General features: G+C 42.3%; 1 protein-coding gene across 4 annotated transcripts; it reads left to right on the forward strand.

The window, feature by feature from the left end:
- The first annotated feature begins 972 nt into the window (after nt 1–972).
- On the forward strand, nt 973–18,317 carry TMEM9B (TMEM9 domain family member B). 4 transcript variants are annotated; one of them, XM_015435138.3, is made up of 5 exons: nt 973–1,192; nt 3,891–3,982; nt 9,763–9,871; nt 12,680–12,814; nt 17,146–18,317. In XM_015435138.3, the coding sequence occupies exons 3-5, from the start codon at nt 9,788–9,790 to the stop codon at nt 17,299–17,301; spliced, it is 375 nt and encodes a 124-aa protein (XP_015290624.1). In that variant the 5' UTR covers nt 973–1,192; nt 3,891–3,982; nt 9,763–9,787; the 3' UTR covers nt 17,302–18,317. The 4 variants fall into 4 exon arrangements, with proteins under 4 accessions (XP_015290624.1, XP_045226299.1, XP_005578722.1 ...); XM_045370364.3 differs by lacking the exon at nt 973–1,192 and adding an exon at nt 1,625–2,077; XM_005578665.4 differs by lacking the exon at nt 973–1,192 and adding an exon at nt 1,625–1,876.
- The last annotated feature ends 1,502 nt before the right edge of the window (nt 18,318–19,819 follow it).

Genomic DNA, 19,819 nt, shown 5'->3' on the forward strand with positions numbered 1-19,819 from the left:
AAAATACTGTCTTTAAAATTAAGTGTGTATTTTATACAGCACATTTCAATTCAGTCTAGCCACATTTCAAATGCTCAATTGCCACATGTAGCTAGATAGTGGTTATACCACGGAGCTCTAAAATGCTGCCCAGACTGAGTGTGGTTGGTGTTTCTCCATTAAACAGATGAGGCCCATCAGTCTGAGGCACAACTATGTATTTTCTCTAAGCCTCTGTACCCCCAAGGCCTTGAAAACAATTCGGAAGGGAAGACCTATGAGGTTTCAGGTACAGCAGGCACTCCCTTTAGATGCCAAGCCTAGACAACCCTAAACTGATGCCTAATGTGCAGCTGAATCACCTTTCAGCAATCAGATTCAGTGCCTCACCAACACATTCGACCCAGGGAGTCTCCAGTTTATCCTTTGGCCAGTAGAACACCCACTACAAAGTCTTGATAATTCATCAAAAGTGACAGCACCTTCACAGGGCAGTCTCGTGAGAGGATATCTAGCCCTGCCGCTCTGGTTCCTGTTGGGAACAATATCAGACACCTTCTTGTGTTAGATTCACATGAATCTAAGAATCACATGGGCGAAAAATATTGAGAGCATTCTGTTAAAACATTTCCACAAATTAGGAAAAGACCATCTTTAAAAATCTGTTCTTAGAGGTAAAAACAGGGGTATTACAGGGGGCATAATTTTAAATCTATTCCCTCATATTGAGCCAAGAACTACAAGCCCAGAGAAGGGAAGTGATTTGCCCAAGGTCATTCAACAAATCCCTAGTGGCTGTGATGATCCCTGCATCCTTGCCACTATCTCCCTTGTCTCCACTAACAAAAATGTTTCAATGGGAGAATGTGCCGATCTAAGGTACTCCTAAAGTACTCGCTGAGAATGACAGCCTTGGGGAGGCCAGTCGGCAGCCGTGAACAAGCACTGCCTTACCGGGGCGTGGCGCCCCAATTCGCCACCTCTTGGAGTCCTAGGCGGAGGATACTGCTGGGGCAGTTGTGTCGCCAATTCCACATCTCCCGGAGCGTGCCCCGGCCCAGCCCAGCCCCGCCGCTGTGACCCACTTCCTAGCTGCAGGCTGGACCAACGGGAGGCACACCGGGAGCTCCACAGGGAGGCCACGCCCACGAAGGCCGCTCACAGACTTAGAAAGCCGACGGGGTGCTGTGGCCAGGAAGCGTGTGGGCGGCAGGTTAGTACCGGAAGTGCAGAGACCACCCCCAACCTTTTGACTGGGAGAGAGCACCCCGGAAAAGCATGGCTTGGCCAGTTCCAGCCCCGTTTCCACGCTCAGCACCCGCCCTGCCTTTGCGCGAACAGCTCCGGCCCGCACGGGCCGCCGAAGGGCCCTGTGTGACACTTGGAGTTTGCTGGGGTCTCCGTGGGCGGGAGGACTTTCCAGCGCAATGGCGACTCCATAAGCCCGGCAGCTCCTGCGCCCGGGGAAGATATCCAAGAGCTGCAAAGCCCTACTGGGCCCAGGTTGCCACCCCAGAGGCCCCCTTCCCTGGGGCCTGGGGGAGGCCAGGGCGGGCACCACGATATCCCAGCCTCCCTGCCCTTCGCACTGGGAACCGTTTCCGGGGCGCCTGCTTTTTGCATTTGACCCGGCGCGCGCGGTGACGCCTTCGCGTCCAGACGGAAGTGCGGGCGGAGGATCCCCAGCCGGGTCCCGAGCCTGAGCCTGAGCCCGAGCCTGAGCCCGAGCCCGAGCCCGAACCGGGAGCCGGTCGCGGGGGCTCCGGGCTGTGGGACCGCTGGGCCCCCAGCGATGGCGACCCTGTGGGGAGGCCTTCTTCGGCTTGGCTCTTTGCTCAGCCTGTCGTGCCTGGCGCTGTCCGTGCTGCTGCTGGCGCAGCTGTCAGACGCCGCCAAGGTGAGTCCCGCCCAGCCTCGCTCCTGACGGAAGCTCCTCCCCTGCCACCGGCCTTGCGGAAACTGGGTCTGCCAACTTGCTGCTCGGCCCATTCCTGACAGCCATACCCCTAGCCTCACAGCTCCGGCAAACCCCCGTTGCCACCAGCCGCGCCCCTCCCGACTGCCCGGCAGCACTCCCGCCCTCAACCCCGACAGCCAGGTAGTCAGCGCCCCACGGCCGTCCCCAGCCCCGACAGTGCCCACAGCCCGGACAGCAGCCCCCACCGCCCTGACATTTCCCTTCCCAGCCCCGTCTGCACGCACCTTACACTTGACAACCTTTTCACCTCCGAGAGCCTTTAACTTTCCACCCTAAGCCCTTGACAGTCCACCTGCGCCCTCCGGGCCAGCCTCACAGGCCTCGCATGCCCCAACCCAGAATGATAGGAAGCCCGCATCTGACCGAAGGCTTCCCTGTCAAGGGCCGGCTCAGTTCAGCTCACCCTGAACACTTCCCTTACTGTGGTGGGAACTTGCCCCTCCTGGCCTACTTCCCTCCCCATAGGACCTACGGAGCATCTCTCACCTGCTTCATATTCTCACCTCCCTCCCTCCACGAGTCCCTTGGTCCCTTTCTTGCTTTCTCTCTTCCTGATAATTTAGTGGGTAATGGAAGAACCAAACTGCAACAGAGGTGAGGTTGTGGCCTCCCTGGTTCGATTTCTTGACCTTCTAGTTCCCTCATGCCGTTCTCTGGTGCCCCAGCTCTCCAGGCCTGCCCTAGCTCCATGCATACCTGTGCTTGCTCTTTGATGAGCTAGCTCATCATTGGGGGGAAACAGAAGGGATTCACATTAGTATGATGGGAAAACAGAATGACATTGCATTTTTAAAAATAGGAGCTTTAATTTATAATATCTTTAAATGTAGGAGTGGGGAAAGGTTACAGCCAGGCAAATGTTTTAGATTCAGAGATTCTTTTTGAAACCATCTCTACCTCCTACCAGAAGCAGGGACAGCAGCACGTCTCCTGACTTTCAAAACATTGCTGGCACCCTCTGCATATCTTGCCTCATAACTTTATGTATTGTGATCATGTATTTATTTTTCAGTCTCCTTTACTAGGGTGTGTCCTGATTATGGACAGAAACCATGTCTTATGCTTATCTGAATCCACCTCATTGAGCACAAGATCTAACACAGAGCAAATGCTCACTAAGTGGTTGCTGAATACGTTTGTGAATTGTCAATAACTTTGCCAGACATATCACTATATGTAGGAGGAGTGGGCAAGGTCCTCTGGGGACTGAGGAGCCACTTTCTTCTCAAATAGATTCCCCTTTGCTGAGGAAGTATCTCTTTTCTGTATCCAGATACTTAGTCACCTGTTCCTCCACCTCTTGAAACTTGTTTTGTTGGTAGTTGTTCTCCCTGTCAACCAGGAATTAGAAGCAAAGTTTCCTGGGAAGAGTATACTAAACTGATCTCAGAGTCAGGCTGCTTCTTGTGTGTACTTCCTTTCTAGTTGTACCTAGGTGCCTCTAACATTTCATCCCTTCTATGAGACTCTGGCCCAACCCCTTTTATCCATGTCAGTGCCCTCTACCAAAGGGTGAAAGGATGATAGGCAGAAGAATTGTGACCTTTTTTGTGAATAAGTTTTAGTTTCTTTCCCATCCTTTAGTAATGAACATTCTTATTTATAGGCACAACTATCTGTGTCTTTCTAGTGGCAGGTAGATGGTAATAACATTAGCATAATTTGATTGTCATGTGACCCATAAATATGGTTAATAAGTCTTAGATCATGTTTTAGGTATTATTTCAAATAACCACATGTAATATATAATGATTCATTAGTATTACCATAAAGGACTGTGGCTTTAAGAAACTTGTATCTGTCAAAGTTAAAGTTTTAAATGAATGATTTTAGAATACTTGGTGGAGGATGCTTGCAAAATGTATATGGTACAGTTTTAAAAATATTGATGATGAACTGTCAACACACTATACTGTTTCCATTTTGGTTACAGAATTTCGAGGATGTCAGATGTAAATGTATCTGCCCTCCCTATAAAGAAAATTCTGGGCATATTTATAATAAGAACATATCTCAGAAAGATTGGTAAGTATCTGGATTACTGAATTACATGTCACATTTCTTTCTGTGATTGTCAGTGTTATCCCAGAATGCTCATCAAATGCATAGTATTCTTTTTAAGTGTTTCATTTGAAGCAAAAATATGAAATTCTATTTCCATTTGAAAAAGTAAGAGTAAGGCACTAAGTGCATGATGCAGGCCTAAAGGTATACAAGCCAAAACACTAAGACCCAGGTAGGCAGAGTTTCATGGGGGCATATGAATGGGTTTGTGGCACCTAAACTACCCATAGTTCTCTTCCTGTACTCCCTTAAGTTTTGGTGAGGGACCTTTCTCCCTCTTGCTTTTCAGTGGAAGGTTAGCAAGCCTCCTTTATCTGGGTTATAATTTTTACAACTTGTAGGTTTTGATGATGTATTGCCAAGTATGAGAAGCTATGTTTAAAAGTATCAAAAGGCTCAAGAAGAAGTGGAAATGAGCTATGTAGTCAGAGTTTCCCATTTGGTGTAAATGAAGAAGTTACAGGTGTGCCAAGATACTGACCTGTTCAGCCCTTGGGCAGTCAGGCAGGCCTGTGATGACTGGGGGATCTTGACTGACTAGCCACCAGCAGCCTTCTCTGCTTATCCCAGCAGACCTGATAAATAGCTTTTTCTATGTGTGCCGCGAAACAGTTGGGATGCAGTTGTGTTACAGCAGGATGAATGTGTTCCTTCCCATGGAATTGTGATGTTTTATGGTTTGTAACCATGGTAGAAGATGGATGGGATAGGAATTTAAGAAAAATAGTTCCAAATGGTAGGAGCTTTCACATGTACCTGATTTCATAGCTAAATAGCCATCAAAGAGTTAGAAAGCAAGATTAAATTCATTCAGTTAACAGTATTCCAACCTGACTTTAAAAAAGAAAAGGCAGCCTTTGAGTATGGTTCGTTCCTCTGATGCCACTGTCTGTTCTTCCCTGATATGCATTTAGGTTCAGTCTCATATTTGTTAAGTGTGTTCTTGAGAACTTCTTGTGAACCTCTATGTTCCACTGTAAGTGGTGTCATCTTAACCAAGCGATTTGGCCATATACTTACAGGTTTTATATCAGGAAGTTACTTTATATGATACAAGAATGTTCAGGCCAGGCACGGTGGCTCACGCCTGTAATCCCAGCACTTTGGGAGGCTGAGGCAGGCAGATCACCTGAGGTCAGGAGTTCAAGACCAGCCTGGCCAACAGGGTGAAACCCTGTCTCTACAAAAAATACAAAAAAAATTAGCCGGGCGTGGTGGCGGGCACCTGTAATCCCAGCCACTCGGGAGGCCGAGGCAGGAGAATTGCTTGAACCCAGGAGGTGGAGGTTGCAGTGAGCTGAGATTGCGCCACTGCACTCCAGCCTTGGTGACAGAGTGAGACTCTGGCTCCAAAAAAAAGAATGTTCAAATAAATCTTTATGTTGCTTCTATAATTTTCTGAATTTATTCAGTGCTTACAGTTTATTATCAGTTAAGAAATGCGATGCCTGTCTTTTGCGTAGCAAATGAAATCACTATTCAAGTGTTTGGCACTAATTTTTTCACTAACTTCTTGTTATTTCAGACTCAGACAGGACCATATGTCATTCATCCCTGGTTATTAGTAAAAATATCTTTGGAAACAGTTGAGGCAGGACATGGTGGCTCACACCTGTAATCCCAGCACTTCGGGAGGCCAAGGCAGGTGGATCACTTGAGGCCAGGAGTTTGAGAACAGCCTGGCCAACATGGCGAAACCCCGACTCTACTAAAAATATAAAAATTAGCTGGGCATGGTGGCACACACCTGTAATTCCAGCTACTGGGAAGGCTGAGGCAGAGAATCGCTGGAGCCGCAGAGGCAGAGGTTGCAGTTAGCTGAGATTGTGCCACTGTCCTCTAACCTGGGTGACAGAGCATGACTGTGTCTCAAAAAAAAAAAAAAAAAAGAAACAAAGAAAATAAACAATTGAGAATAAGGCTTTCTTGGGGTTTTTCTTCCCTCTCTCCCTTGTTTCTTTCCTGCAGCTTAGCATTTTTCTGGGGATAGGTTCCCAACTGGCACTGAAAATTTTTAACTGACTTTACAAGGACAGGCAAGTTATGATTCACCAGATTTATGGCTTTATGAGGCCTCCGGTATCTGTGAGAGCCTCGATATAGTTTACCTTTTGTTTTCTAGGCCTTTCATTTTGTCCAGTTTTTATCTTTAAGTCTTCATTGACTTATGCTGGCTGACGTAAAACTTAAGAGTAGTTCGAGTGCTCTGGTGTGTGTTTGGGGTGATTTAAAGCTAATGATGTGTTCCTTTTGGCACTAGGGGGAGGTGTTGCCTAGTTTCTTAAGTGATTAAGCTCTGACTAGGTCTAGCTCTGTTTGTAACGACTGGTCAGCCAAAATCAACCTTCCTGCTTCCTCTCCAGCTGGGCACAACTTTTGCACAGCACTCAATATCTTTTTGTTATTAAAATGTATGTGTCCTTCAGAAGAAATACTCAATACTTAGCACTTAAAATTCTCAAGTCATTCTTAGGTATTGTTGCCAACGCTTCTGAAGCTGAAGTAGGAAACTAAATAGGAGATAAGTTTCATTTTCCCGAGGTTCAGAGATAAAGAATGACATAGGAAGCAGGAGTCCTGGATTCTGATCCTTTCTCTTTTTTTTTATTGCTAGAGTGCAGTGGCACGATCATAGCTTATTGCAGCCTTGATCTCTTAGGCTCCAGTTACCCTCCAGCCTCAGCTTCCTGTGTAGCTGGGACTACAGGTGTATACCATCAACCTGGCTAATTTTTATTTTTGTCGAGACTGGGTCTCACTGTGTTGCCCAGGCTGGTCTCAAGTTGGCCTCAAGTGATCCTCACATCATGGCCTCCTAAAACTCTGGGATTATAGGGATGAGCCACCATGCGTGGCCTGATCCTTTTTCAAATACGATTTTACTCTGTGACCTTCTCTAAGTGTGATGCTAGATGAGCTCTCTGATCCTCAGATAGATAACCCCTCTTATGGGATATAGTTCCCTCTGCCCATTTTGTGCCTGCATCCAATTGGGTACATGCCTGGTCTTCTGTATATTTGGAATAGATATCACACACTTTCATGGTGAAAGTTGTGGGGCCTTACCCGTATTTGAAATACTATCAGTGAAAATTTAATTTTTCATTTAATTTTTCATTACTACCTAATTACCTGTTAAGAATAACTTGGGCTGGGCACGGTAGCTTATGCCTGTAATGCCAGCACTTTGGGAAGCTGAGGCAGGCGGATCACCTGAGGTTGGGAGTTTGAGACCAGCCTGACTAACATGGAGAAACCCCATCTCTACTAAAAATACAAAATTAGTCGGGTGTGGTACACATGCCTGTAATCCCAGCTACTTGGGAGGCTGAGGCAGGAGAATCACTTGAACCTGGGAGGCGGAGGTTGCAATGAGCCTAGATTGTACCATTGCACTCCAGCCTGGGCAACAAGAGTGAAACTCTGTCTCAAAAAAACAAAAAACAAAAAACAAAACAAAACAAAAACAACCTAACAACTTCTATCATATACCATTTTTGGTTATTTTTCTAATGCCACAGTTCAGAGGGAACACAACATGAAAAGATGAATTTCTAGAAATTAATTTCTTTTTTGTTTTTTTTTGAGATAGAGTCTCACTCTGTTGCCCATACTAGAGTACAATGGCGCGATCTCCACTCACTGCAACCTCTGCCTCCCGGGTTCAAGCGATCCTCCTGCCTCAGCGTCCTGAGTAGCTGGGATTATTGGCATGCACCACCACACCTGGCTAATTTTTTTTATTCTTAGTAGAGATGGGGTTTCACCCTTTTGGTCAGGCAGGTCTTGAACTCCTGACCTCATGATCCACCCGCCTCGGCCTCCCAAAGTACTGCTGAGATTATAGGCATGAGCCACCACACCCGACTTTTTTTTTTTTTTTTTGAGATGGAGTTTCACTCTTATTGCCCAGGCTGGAGTGCAATGGCACGATCTTGGCTGACCGTAACCTCCACCTCCCAGGTTCAAGCAATTCTCAAGTCTCAGCCTCCTGAGTAGCTGGGATTACAGGCATGCACCACCATGCCTGGCTAATTTTTTTGTATTTTTAGTAGAGATAGGGATTCTCCATGTTGGTCAGGCTGGTCTCGAACTCCTGACCTCAGGTGATCTTCCCGCCTTAGCCTCCCAAAGTGCTGGGATTACAGGCATGAGCCACTGCACCTGGCTGAAGTTAATTTTTAATTGACACAATAACTGTACATATTTCTGGGCTACATAGTGATGTTTCAGTTCATATAAGATACAGTGATTTGATCAGAATATTTAGCATCTCAGACATTTATCATTTCTTTGTGTTGAAAATATTCAACATCCTCCTTCTAGCTATTTGAAACTATAATATATATTATTGTTAACTATAGTCATCCTACAGTGATACAGAACACTAGAACTTATTCCTCCCACCAAGCTGTAACTTTGTTTCCAAAAAGTACATTTTGGTAGGGAAAGAGAAGGAATCACCCTAGAGTACTGGGCGTCCCCAAGAGAATGGGTAAGGTAAGAGGATGGTGTAGTAGAGTGCTTGAGGCAGCCAGGAATGCCTAACGAAGAGATGCCAAAAGGAAAGAAAATTGTCCAACAGCTGGCAGGAGGACAGGAAAGCTCTCCCTATTTTGCTGAAGGTGATCAGAGTCATAGACTTTTAATAGTTGAGGAGAATAATAATTTAGTTATTGCTTAGAATTGACAGATTTCTAGGAAAAATCTGATAGCACTGTGTTTACATAAACCATAAATAATTAGCCTTGAAAATGGTGTCGGGGAAATAAGTAACATTCAACAAAAACATTCATCCTTTTGCTAGTTTTTATTTAGTTCTTTGGAATAACCAGTTTTTGTTTTCAAATATTTTTGTTATTCTAACTCTATTTCTCCTTGCTTTTTCAGATTTGCTCATTAAGAAAAGTGATTGTTTCCTCCTGTGTGTGGCTTTGAGGGTTCAATTTTGAGAGTTTCAGAATTTACCACTCTGTTAAACGTGATTAGTCATTCATATACCACACTGGCAGTTAAGAATGATGTTGACTGGGAACGGTGGCTCACACCTGTAATCCCAGCACTTTAGGAGGCCAAGATAGGAGGATCACTTGAGGCCAGGTATTCAAGACAAGTTAGGGCAACAAACCAAGACCTGATCTCTACAACAAATTTAAAAATTAGCCAGGCATGGTGGCATGCTCCTGTAATTATAGCTGCTCTGGAGGTTGAGGCAGGATGATCACTTGAGCCCAGGAGTCTGAGGCTGCAGTGAGCTATGATGGCGCCATTCCACTACAGCCCAAATGACAGAGCAAGACCTTGTCTCTTAAAAAACAACAAAAAAGAATGATGTTAATTCACAAAAGAGATAATCTTATTATTTGAACAGTGCCCCATATCACTTTAAACCATTTAAAGTAGTTTTGCTTAGTAACTAAACAAGTCTAAAGATGACTTGATTTGTTAAGTAGTTTTTCATCCCATTTGGGATTTTTTGGGTGCATTTTTGTAACTGTTAACAGTAGCAACTTTGAAAATAGACACTACTATATATGTGTCTTTGTGGCTTCTTAAATGATTAGAACTTACCAAAATGCTAATATTGAGAGCAGAAATTATTTTACTTTATCTTATTATTTGTTTTTTATGCTCTTTCATTGGGTAAGTTTAGTGATTTTTCTGGATTTCAGGAAAGTTTTGGTCGGAGTGAGCAGAAGAGCTAGCTGGGCTTAAGCGGCATTTTATCTTTGTTTTCTCAGTGATTGCCTTCATGTTGTGGAGCCTATGCCTGTGCGGGGGCCTGATGTAGAAGCATACTGTCTACGCTGTGAATGCAAATATGAAGAAAGAAGCTCTGTCACAATCAAGGTAAAATATATATCTCTATATATACCTGTCTGTCTGTCTATCTACCTCTTTTCTGTTTCTGCATGGTTTCTAGACAAGACAGGAAAATTTGGACCCCCACCCCAAAAGGAATAATGGGCCTGTTCTGCCTGCCTCACTGAGATGGTTTGTGGATTAGTTAGGGTATGTTAGATATGTGAAATGGCACAAAAATGCCCTATGTGTAATTAGCATATTCCAGAAAGAGATCCCAGCTTCTGTGTAGGCCATGTGTGCCAGAGGCCGAGAGAGCAGCATTTATAAACCCCCCTCTCCTTGCATTTCCAGCCCTTTGAAAAAATTAAATATAGTAATTATTCTAGAACTATTACTTCTGGATTTTAAGATTTCCCCTCTTCATTTCCTGTAGGACAGGGGTCCCCAGCCCCCAGGCCACAGCCTAGTCTGCGGTCTGTTAGGAACTGGGCCACTCAGCAGGAGGTGAGCAGTGGGCAAGTGAGCGAAGCTTCATCTTATTTACAGCCACTCCCCATCACTCACATTACCGCCTGAGTTCCACCTCCTGTCAGATCAGCAGCATTAGATTCTCATAGGAGCGTGAACTCTATTGTGAACAGCACATGTGAGGGATCTAGACTGCGTGCTCTTTATAAGAATGAGAATCTAATGCCTGATGATCTGTCACTGTCTCCCATCACCCCCAGATGGGACCGTCTAGTTGCAGGAAAACAAGCTCAGGGCTCCCACTGATTCTATATTATGGTGAACTGTATAATTATTTCATTATATATTATAATGTAATAATAATAGAAATAAAGTGCACAGTAAATGTAATGTGCTAGAATCACCCCCAGACTATCCCCCACCACCCCAGTCCATGGAAAAATTGTCTTCCATGAAACTGGTCCCTGGTGCCAAAAAGGTTGTGGATTGTTGCTGTAGTAAATGGGATATAGATAACTCTCATCGCTGTTTGTATCTCTAATGATTTCAGTTACTTTATTATAGTGGCTAATGGTTTTTCTTCCACATTTTTTTTTTTTTTGAGATGGAGTCTCACTCTGTTGCCCAGGCTTGAGTGCAGTGGCATGATCTCGGCTCACTGCAACCTCCGCCTCCTGGGTCCAACCAATTCTCCTGCCTCAGCCTCCTGAGTAGCTGGGATTACAGGCATGCACCACCACGCCCGGCTAATTTTTGTATTTTTAGTAGCGACAGGATTTCACCTTGTTGGTCAGGCTGGTCTCGAACTCCTGACCTTGTGGTCCACCCACCTTGGCCTCCCAAAGTGCTGGGATTACAGGTGTGAGCCACCACACCTGGCCTAAATTTTTTTTACATGGCACTTCCCATTCCTTTTCCCCCAAAAAGGCCCTGTGGGGAATCTGGGGTGGTTAGTTATAATAGTCACAGAGATTTCTGCAGTGATTGACCCTGTGGAAGAGCTCTTGCTCCAGCAGGTGCTGAACTTTAGAGAAATCCTCACTGTACTGTTGTTTAACAGATTTGTAAAAAATATGCAACTTATGTACCCTAACACTCACTATAAGTATACAATTCTATAAATATTAGTAGATTTAAAACATTTTAAAATCAGGCCAGGCATGGTGGCTCACACCTATAATCGCAGCACTTTGGAAGCCCGAGGCAGGGGGATCACTTGAGGTCAGGAGTTCGAGACCAGTCTGGCCAACATGGTGAACCCCTTCTCTACTAAAAATATAAAAATCAGCTGGGTGTGGTGGCACACACCCGTAGTCCCAGCTACTTGAGAGGCTAAGGCATGAGAATCACTTGATCCTGGGGGCAGAGGTTGCAGTGAGCTGAGATCGCACCACTGCACTCCAGTGAGACTCTGTCTCAAAAAAATAAATAAATAAAATCCAGTTTCAGAACATTCCCACTACCCCAAAAAGATCCCTCATGCCCATTTACAGTTAATTCCCACTTCCAGCCCCAGTCTATCACTACTCTACTTTCTGTCTCTACATACATGGATATTTCATGTGTATGGAATCATACCATGTATGGTCTTCTGTGACTGGCTTCTTTCATTTAGCACAATGTTTTTGATGTTTATGCAAGTTGTAGCATGTACTTCGTTTCTTTTTATTGCTGAATAGTATTTCACTATATGAATTTGCATTTATCAGTTGATGGACATTTGGATTATGTCTGGGTTTTTACTATTATAATACTGTCATGAATATCTGCACATGTCTTTGTATGAATATAAATGTTTTTCATTCTCTTGGGTTAATTCCTTAGAATGGTAAAATTATGTTTAACTTTTTAAGAGACTCCCAGATTGTTTCCCAAAGTGGTTGTACCGTTTTACATTCCCACCACAGCGTATGAGGGCTGTTTCTCCATATCCTTGCCAACACTTGGTATTGTCTATTTTATTGTAGTCCTTCTAGTGGGTGTGTCACACTGTGCTTTTTCTCAGTACATGAATTAAGGTCACAAGGAAACATCACCGGCCTGGAAAATCCTTTTGTATATCTAAATTGAGCTGAAGAGTAGCTGAATCTAGGACATGATGTTCAGCTGGGAGAAAAGACAAACTGCTGTGCTCGCAGTGGGGACAAGTGATTAGCAGTAGGTGAAGTTGGAGTCTTGAAGACTTGCAAAAAGATCCCAAAGATCTTTTCTCTTTTTTCTTAAATAATACTTTGGTGAAGAGTGAGTTTATTTCTTATATTGCTATCTGGTTTGTATAGAATCCTATAGGCTTAGCAGATATGTCGGTCAGTTTTACTATTATCATACAAAGTTCTGATTTATGGGCTTGAACAAAGATGTAACTTAATTTTCAATTTCCTTTAGGTTACCATTATAATTTATCTCTCCATTTTGGGCCTTCTACTTCTGTACATGGTATATCTTACTCTGGTTGAGCCCATACTGAAGAGGCGCCTTTTTGGACACTCACAGTTGATACAGAGTGATGATGATATTGGGGTAAGTTCCCAGCCTGCCCTAGTGCTCATGGCTAGTCCCTGTCATCGTTTGATGTGAAGTGCAAGTGAAAAATAGTCACATATAGATGTTCATGTGCTGAAGCAGATCCTCAACTAGAGAAGCTAAAAACAGCTCTGATTTCAGTATATATCTCGTTATGAAGAAATTACTTGATGAAGCCATAAATGTGATTTAAACTGATGATCTTTGGTGAGCGTGCTATACAGGGCTTTGCTTCCAGTACCAAAGGCACAATTTTATTGCCATTCCCTGTTTACATTGAGAAAAGTTTCAGAGATGGTTTTCTCTTCAAGCCCTCCTGCCTAAAACTCCTTTCCTGTCAATATCACCAAATATTTCAGAAGGCAGAGGAGTTTTCGTCAAGGGAAGTGTGAAGATCATGATGTTCTTTCCTTAATGAAGTACAACTTGATAACCTGCTGATGTTTTATATTTCCTTTTTTTCTACTGCTTAAAAAAAAAATCTGTGGGCCAGGCGTGGGGGCATACACCTGTGATCCCGGCACTTTGGGAGGCCAAGGTGGGAGGATCACTTGAGCCCAGGAGTTCAAGACCACTCTGGGCAACATGGTGAGACCCCGTCTCTACAAAAAATAAAAACATTAGCCGGGTGTGGTGGTGCATGCCTGTGGTCCCAGCCATTCAGGAGGCTGAAACAGAAGTGTCACTTGACCCCAGGAGTTTGAGGCTGCAGAACTGTGATCACACCTGAGCAACACAGCAAGAAACCTATCTAAAAAAAAAAAAGAAAAAAAAAAATTTGAGCTCTTTAGAGAAAAATAAAACCATGACTGCCATCACTCCAGATTCTCTTCCTGTCTTTAAAATCACACACACACACACACACACGTGTGTGTACATTATATATGTTTATAATATATATGTGTGTGTGTGTGTATAAATATATATAGTTGGCATAATCTGTATAAATTGCTTTATGGTCTCCTTTTTGTTTTAATATTCGTTTATTCAAAAATGTCCAGAAATTGACATAGTCCACAAACTTGTTCAGTATAGCCTAGAGAATTTTTTTTTTTTTTTGAGATGGAGTCTCACTCTATTGCCCATGCTGGAGTGCAGTGGTATGACTTTGGCTCACTACAACCTCTGCCTCCCAAGTTCAAGCGATTCTCCTGCCTCAGCCTCCCAAGTAGCTGGGACTACAGGCATGCACCACCACGCCTGGCTAATTTTTTTTGTATTTTTAGTAGAGATGGGGTTTCACCATTTTGGCCAGGCTGCTCTTGAACTCCTGACCTCAAGTGATCAGCCCACCTCGGCCTCCCAAAGTACTGGGATTACAGGCATGAGCTGCCGCACGTGGCCGGATATTTTTGTTTTATCATTATCCTGTATGAGATTGTTTCTGAATTTTCCATTCTTTCATTATTATATATAATTTTTTTTTAGAAATTCCTTTTTCTTGTGGATTATTATATTGGACTATGTTCCTTAAAATGGGTAAAATTCAGAATAGTTTTAAGGTTCAAGTCAAAAGCCAAACCCAGAGTGAGCCCTTGCCAACCAGTCAAAAGTCCTTTTACCCTGGAACGGCTTGTGGATCTATAGGCATAGACGTTGAAAGTCTTAAACTACATCCTTCCTTTACAGCATTAAATATCTGTTCCTGATTTCAGAAATAGATAATAACACAAAACATAAGAGAAATGGATGTAGAGATGAAAACATGTAGGGCAGGCATTTAATTGGTGGGGTCACATGCTCAGTAATTGTTTTGTCCAGCAGTGATTGATTCTGCTTGTGTATTGACTATTTGAGAACATTGTCTCTGAGAGGCCTGGCTGATTCTTGGATGTCTTTTAAACTGATTCTAGGCAGAGGGAGGTTTTCTGACCAAAGCTGTGAATTAATGGTAACAACTCTACAAAAATAAGTGAATTTTAATGTTTAAAACTGTTGCTTATCCAAGGTGTGAGTTCTGCACTATTTATATACTTTAAAAATGTTTTTGTTAAATTATCAGTTTTCATTTCTTCAGTTTTTGTTCAGTGTAGAGCATTATAAAGCAAATAAAAGTGAGTACAAATAGTTAAGCTCACAGCAAGTAGTCACAATATTTACTGTATCACATATCCATGACACATCATTGTTATTACCAAAGCATTACACTAAAACATGTTTTGTATGTATTGTAATTTTATCAGGTGTGAAAAAGAACAAACATAAAAAGGGTAGATCTCTATTTGCATTCCCCCCGCATCCATGACCATGAGCAGCTAGTTCAGTCTCGTTCTGATAGGTAGAAAGCAGACCCAAAGGATTAGCTAGTTTGTTTAGTCTTTTGAACTTGTTCCTTAAGAAGATTTTTCTCCCCTACCTTGAAGAATAGGTAACAGCACTAGGAAACTGAGAGGTCCTCTGCTGATCAAGTACATCCTTCTTCCCAGTAGTGCTTATGTCAAAACAAACCAGTGGTGATAATATTTTCTTCCTCTGGTCCTTGACTCAGGGGATGATATTTTATATACAAATTCACTGAATCACCATATTCTTAGAGTGTCATTTTAATCTACCTGAGCAAAATCTGTTTTGAGACAATATAACACCAAGTCAGGGTTAGGCAGGCTAAATTTTAGTCTTTGTGCTAATTTGTTAAATGACCTTGGGTCAGTTTATTTCCCTAAGGGGAAATCAAACAATTCTATAACTTTAGACTGCCTTCTTTTTTTTTTTTTTTTCTTACATTTTTAAAAACATTTTAAGCCTCATGGAATTGCCTTTATTATTTTCATTTGTAAGGTTAAAAGTTTAAAAATAGGTATAGGTCCCAGCTACTTGGGAGGCTGAGGCAGGAGGATCACTGAAGGCCAGGAGTTCAAGGCTGCAGTGAGCTGTGATCACACCTGTGAATAGCCACTGCATTCCAGCCTGGGCAACAAGGCTAGACCCCATTAAAAAAAAAAATTAAGTTCATGACCAGTCTGGGCAATATAGTGAGACCCCATCTCTTAAAAAAAAAAATCCACTCTTTAAGTAAATTGAGTTTTAGGGTTTGTACAGGCCATTACCTAAATAAAGTGAAAAGTTTAAGGAATTTTGGCAAAGAAGAGAAGGAAAGATTCTTTATAAAATCTCTTTGATGTCTCTCAAATGTAGACATTGTATAAATGCCTTGCTATAAAAACAAGACCAGGTGTTCTAACTCCTATAATTATAGTTGTATATATAGTTATGTGGTTATGTATATAGCTTTCCATATACATGCTGACTCCTGCCCTGGATATATAATAGAGCTTTTTCAAACATGCACCAGCAAAATAATGTTTCTCTCCTAGAGGCAAAGTTTAGTATAAGAGGTACAACTTGTGACTTGGATCTTCTGTTAGAACATTTAGAAGCTTTGCTAACATGGGGTTCAAGAAAAAAAGATCAAGGAAAAGGCAAATAAAAGCAATAAATTGCTATTGAATGCTTTTTGTCATTTAGACAGCTGTATTTATATCTCATTCATAGATTAGCATGATGGTTTCCTGTGTAATGACTATAAACATCCAGCTGTACTGGTTTACTTTGACCAGGATAGGTTGGTTTTCTACACAGATACCTGGGCAACCCTTCAATCGCCTCTTTCCTAAGGTGGCAACTTACATGGAAGCCACTGAGTGCTTAACAATGGAAGATTCAATCTTTGTTGAGTAGAGAGGGTGATTGTAGCACTTGAGCTGTGTCTCTTTTCATTACAGATTGGGGAAGTGGGGAAATGCAGCTTTTGGAAGCTAGTCCATTTAACGTGTGTGTTGAGGGTACAGGGAGAGATTAAAAACAACCCAAGATAAGAATCTGTCGCTCACCCTCCCAGAGTGAATGTGGCCCCAAGCTGGCAAGAAACCATTCTAATGGAGACACAAAATTCAAAGACAGATCTTTCCTCTGCCACAGATTAGCTATATAGTATCAAATAAAGCAAGGAAAGACCCTACTTTCCATATCTATAACATGGAGAGATGTTAACATGAAAACAGATTTTCTTTTCCCTAGGAAGCCTTCTCTTTAACATAGATGACCACTGTCTTTTGCTTGGTCTCCACTTCTTTAAGGGAAATATCTTTGGAAGTGGCGATCCATGGGAATGTTTCACAAATACTCCCTCATCGCTTATGTTTCTTGAACCACCTAGGTCTGTACTTGAGTTCATGCTCTATCTGGTAGTTGAGTGCTTAGCCAAATAGATGCTCTGTTGTTTGAAAAGTCCACCTACCCCTATCTCTGTGGTGGGCTGGTGACTGTTTTCTGTCTGTGTTTTACACTGACTGTGCCATCTCTAATGTTCTCCACTCCTGGACTTTTAGGATCACCAGCCTTTTGCAAATGCACACGATGTGCTAGCCCGCTCCCGCAGTCGAGCCAACGTGCTGAACAAGGTAGAATATGCCCAGCAGCGCTGGAAGCTTCAAGTCCAAGAGCAGCGAAAGTCTGTCTTTGACCGACATGTTGTCCTCAGCTAATTGGGAATTGAATTCAAGGTGACTAGAAAGAAACAGGCAGACAACTGGAAATAATTGACTGGGTTTTGCTGGGTTTCGTTTTAATACCCTGTTGATTTCACCAACTGTTGCTGGAAGATTCAAAACTGGAAGCAAAAACATGCTTGATTTTCTTTTTCTTGTTAATGTAATAATAGAGACATTTTTAAAAGCACACAGCTCAAAGTCAGCCAATAAATCTTTTCCTATTTGTGACTTTTACTAATAAAAATAAATCTGCCTGTAAATTATCTTGAAGTCCTTTACCTGGAACAAGCACTCTCTTTTTCACCACATAGTTTTAACTTGATTTTCAAGATAATTTTCAGGGTTTTTGTTGTTGTTTTTGTTTGTTTGTTTGTTTGTTTTGGTGGGAGAGGGGAGGGATGCCTGGGAAGTGGTTAAAACTTTTTTCAAGTCACTTTACTAAACGAACTTTTGTAAATAGACCTTACCTTCTATTTTTGAGTTTCATTTATATTTTGCAGTGTAGCCAGCCTCATCAAAGAGCTGACTTACCCATTTGACTTTTGCACTGACTGTATTACCTGGGTATCTGCACTTCATGGTAAACTGGATCTGAAATGCCTGGTGGCTTTTCACAAAAAGCAGATTTTCTTCATGTACTGTGATGTCTGATGCAATGCATCCTAGAACAAACTGGCCATTTGCTAGTTTACTGTAAAGACTAGACATAGTCTTGGTGTGTGTGGTCTTACTCATCATCTTCTAGTACCTTTAAGGACAAATCCTAAGGACTTGGACACTTGCAATAAATAAATTTTATTTTAAACCCGAGCCTCCCTGGATTTATAATATATACACATTTGTCAGCATTTCCGGTCGTGTTGAGAGGCAGTTGTTTGAACTCCAATGTGTGCAGCTTTGAACTAGGGCTGGGGTTGTGGGTGCCTCTTCTGAAAGGTATAACCATTATTGGCTTTTTTCTTCCTATATCCTCTTTGGAATGTAACAATAAAAATAATTTTTGAAACATCCATCAGTATATCTATGTCTCCTAGTTATTGCCTCCTCCCTCTTTTGCTGTATAATGAGATTGAAGATATAAAGACATTTTGTTTTTTTGTTGTTTTTTTTGAGACGGAGTCTCTCTCTGTCGCCCGGGCTGGAGTGCAGTGGCCGGATCTCAGCTCACTGCAAGCTCCGCCTCCCGGGTTTACGCCATTCTCCTGCCTCAGCCTCCCGAGTAGCTGGGACTACAGGCGCCCGCCACCTCGCCCGGCTAGCTTTTTTTTTTTGTATTTTTTAGAGACGGGGTTTCACCGTGTTAGCCAGGATGATCTCGATCTCCTGACCTCGTGATCCGCCCGTCTCGGCCTCCCAAAGTGCTGGGATTACAGGCTTGAGCCACCACGCCCGGCCATAAAGACATTTTGTACTCTGTTCTGAGACTACTGTTTTATACCGATCTAACTATAAAATATTGGTGTAAATTATCTGTGTGTGCATGTATAGACAGAATATATGAATTTGGGGGTGGATCTCTGAAAAGTATACTAATATATTGATAAATTGGGAGATTTCAAATTCCTGAAGGCGTACTTGTTCTGAGAAATTACTGGCAAAAAAAATCAGAATTACATTAAATTCATAAAAATGAGGTTTTAGGAGCCATTAATGGGGTTTTGGGGTTTAGTAAAATTTAGTTTTTAAGCACCTACAAAATTATCTACAAAAATAACTAAAATTATCAATTTTATTGTTAGTACTAAAAGATTTAAGTTCAACCATGACCAAGTGGGATTTATCCCAGGTATGCAAAGCTGGTTCAACATTTGAAAATAACATCACAGCTAAAGAAGAAAAATCACATGATAATATCAATAGCAGAAAAAGCATTTGACAAAATAACCCCATTCATGATAAAAATTCTCAGGAAACTAGGAATAGAGGAGAACTTCAATTAGATAAAGAAAGCAATGAGCTTACAAAAAAACCACAGCTAACATCATATACTTAATAATGAGAAATTGGAAGCTTTCCCACTAAGATCAGGAATAAGGCAAGGATGTCTTCTCTTACTATTCCTTTTCAACATTGTACAGGAAGCCCTAGCCAATGCAATGAGACAAGAAAAGGAAACAAAAGATATACATATTGGGAAGGAAGAAATAGAACTATCTTTGTTTACTGATGCAATGATTGTCTACGTAGAAAACCCGGAAAAATTGACAACAGCAATAATAGAACTAATAAGTGATTATAAAGCTTACAGGATACAAGGTTAGTATACAAAAGTCAATCAAACCAGGTGCAGTGGCAAGTATCTGTAGTCCCAGCTACTCAGGAGGCTGAAGCAGGAGGATTGCTTGAAGCCAGGAGTTTTGAGGCTGCAGTGAGCTATGATCGCTGCATGAATAGCTACTGCACTCCAGCCTGGGCAACACAGCAAGACCCTGTCTCTTAAAAAATGTCAATCATTTTCCTACATACCAGCCACAAACAGTGGAATTTGAAATTAAAAACAATACCATTCATA

This window comes from Macaca fascicularis, chromosome 14 (genome assembly GCF_037993035.2).
Source record: "Macaca fascicularis isolate 582-1 chromosome 14, T2T-MFA8v1.1".
Classification (NCBI taxonomy): Eukaryota; Metazoa; Chordata; class Mammalia; order Primates; family Cercopithecidae; genus Macaca; species Macaca fascicularis.

Bases quoted from the DNA above. Each gene is read 5' to 3' on its own strand.
- TMEM9B (XM_005578665.4), top strand. From the start codon at position 1,772: ATGGCGACCCTGTGGGGAGGCCTTCTTCGGCTTGGCTCTTTGCTCAGC. The intron at 3,983-9,762 runs GTAAGTATCTGG...TTGTTTTCTCAG, and splicing joins AACATATCTCAGAAAGATTG to TGATTGCCTTCATGTTGTGG. The intron at 9,872-12,679 runs GTAAAATATATA...AATTTCCTTTAG, and splicing joins GAAGCTCTGTCACAATCAAG to GTTACCATTATAATTTATCT.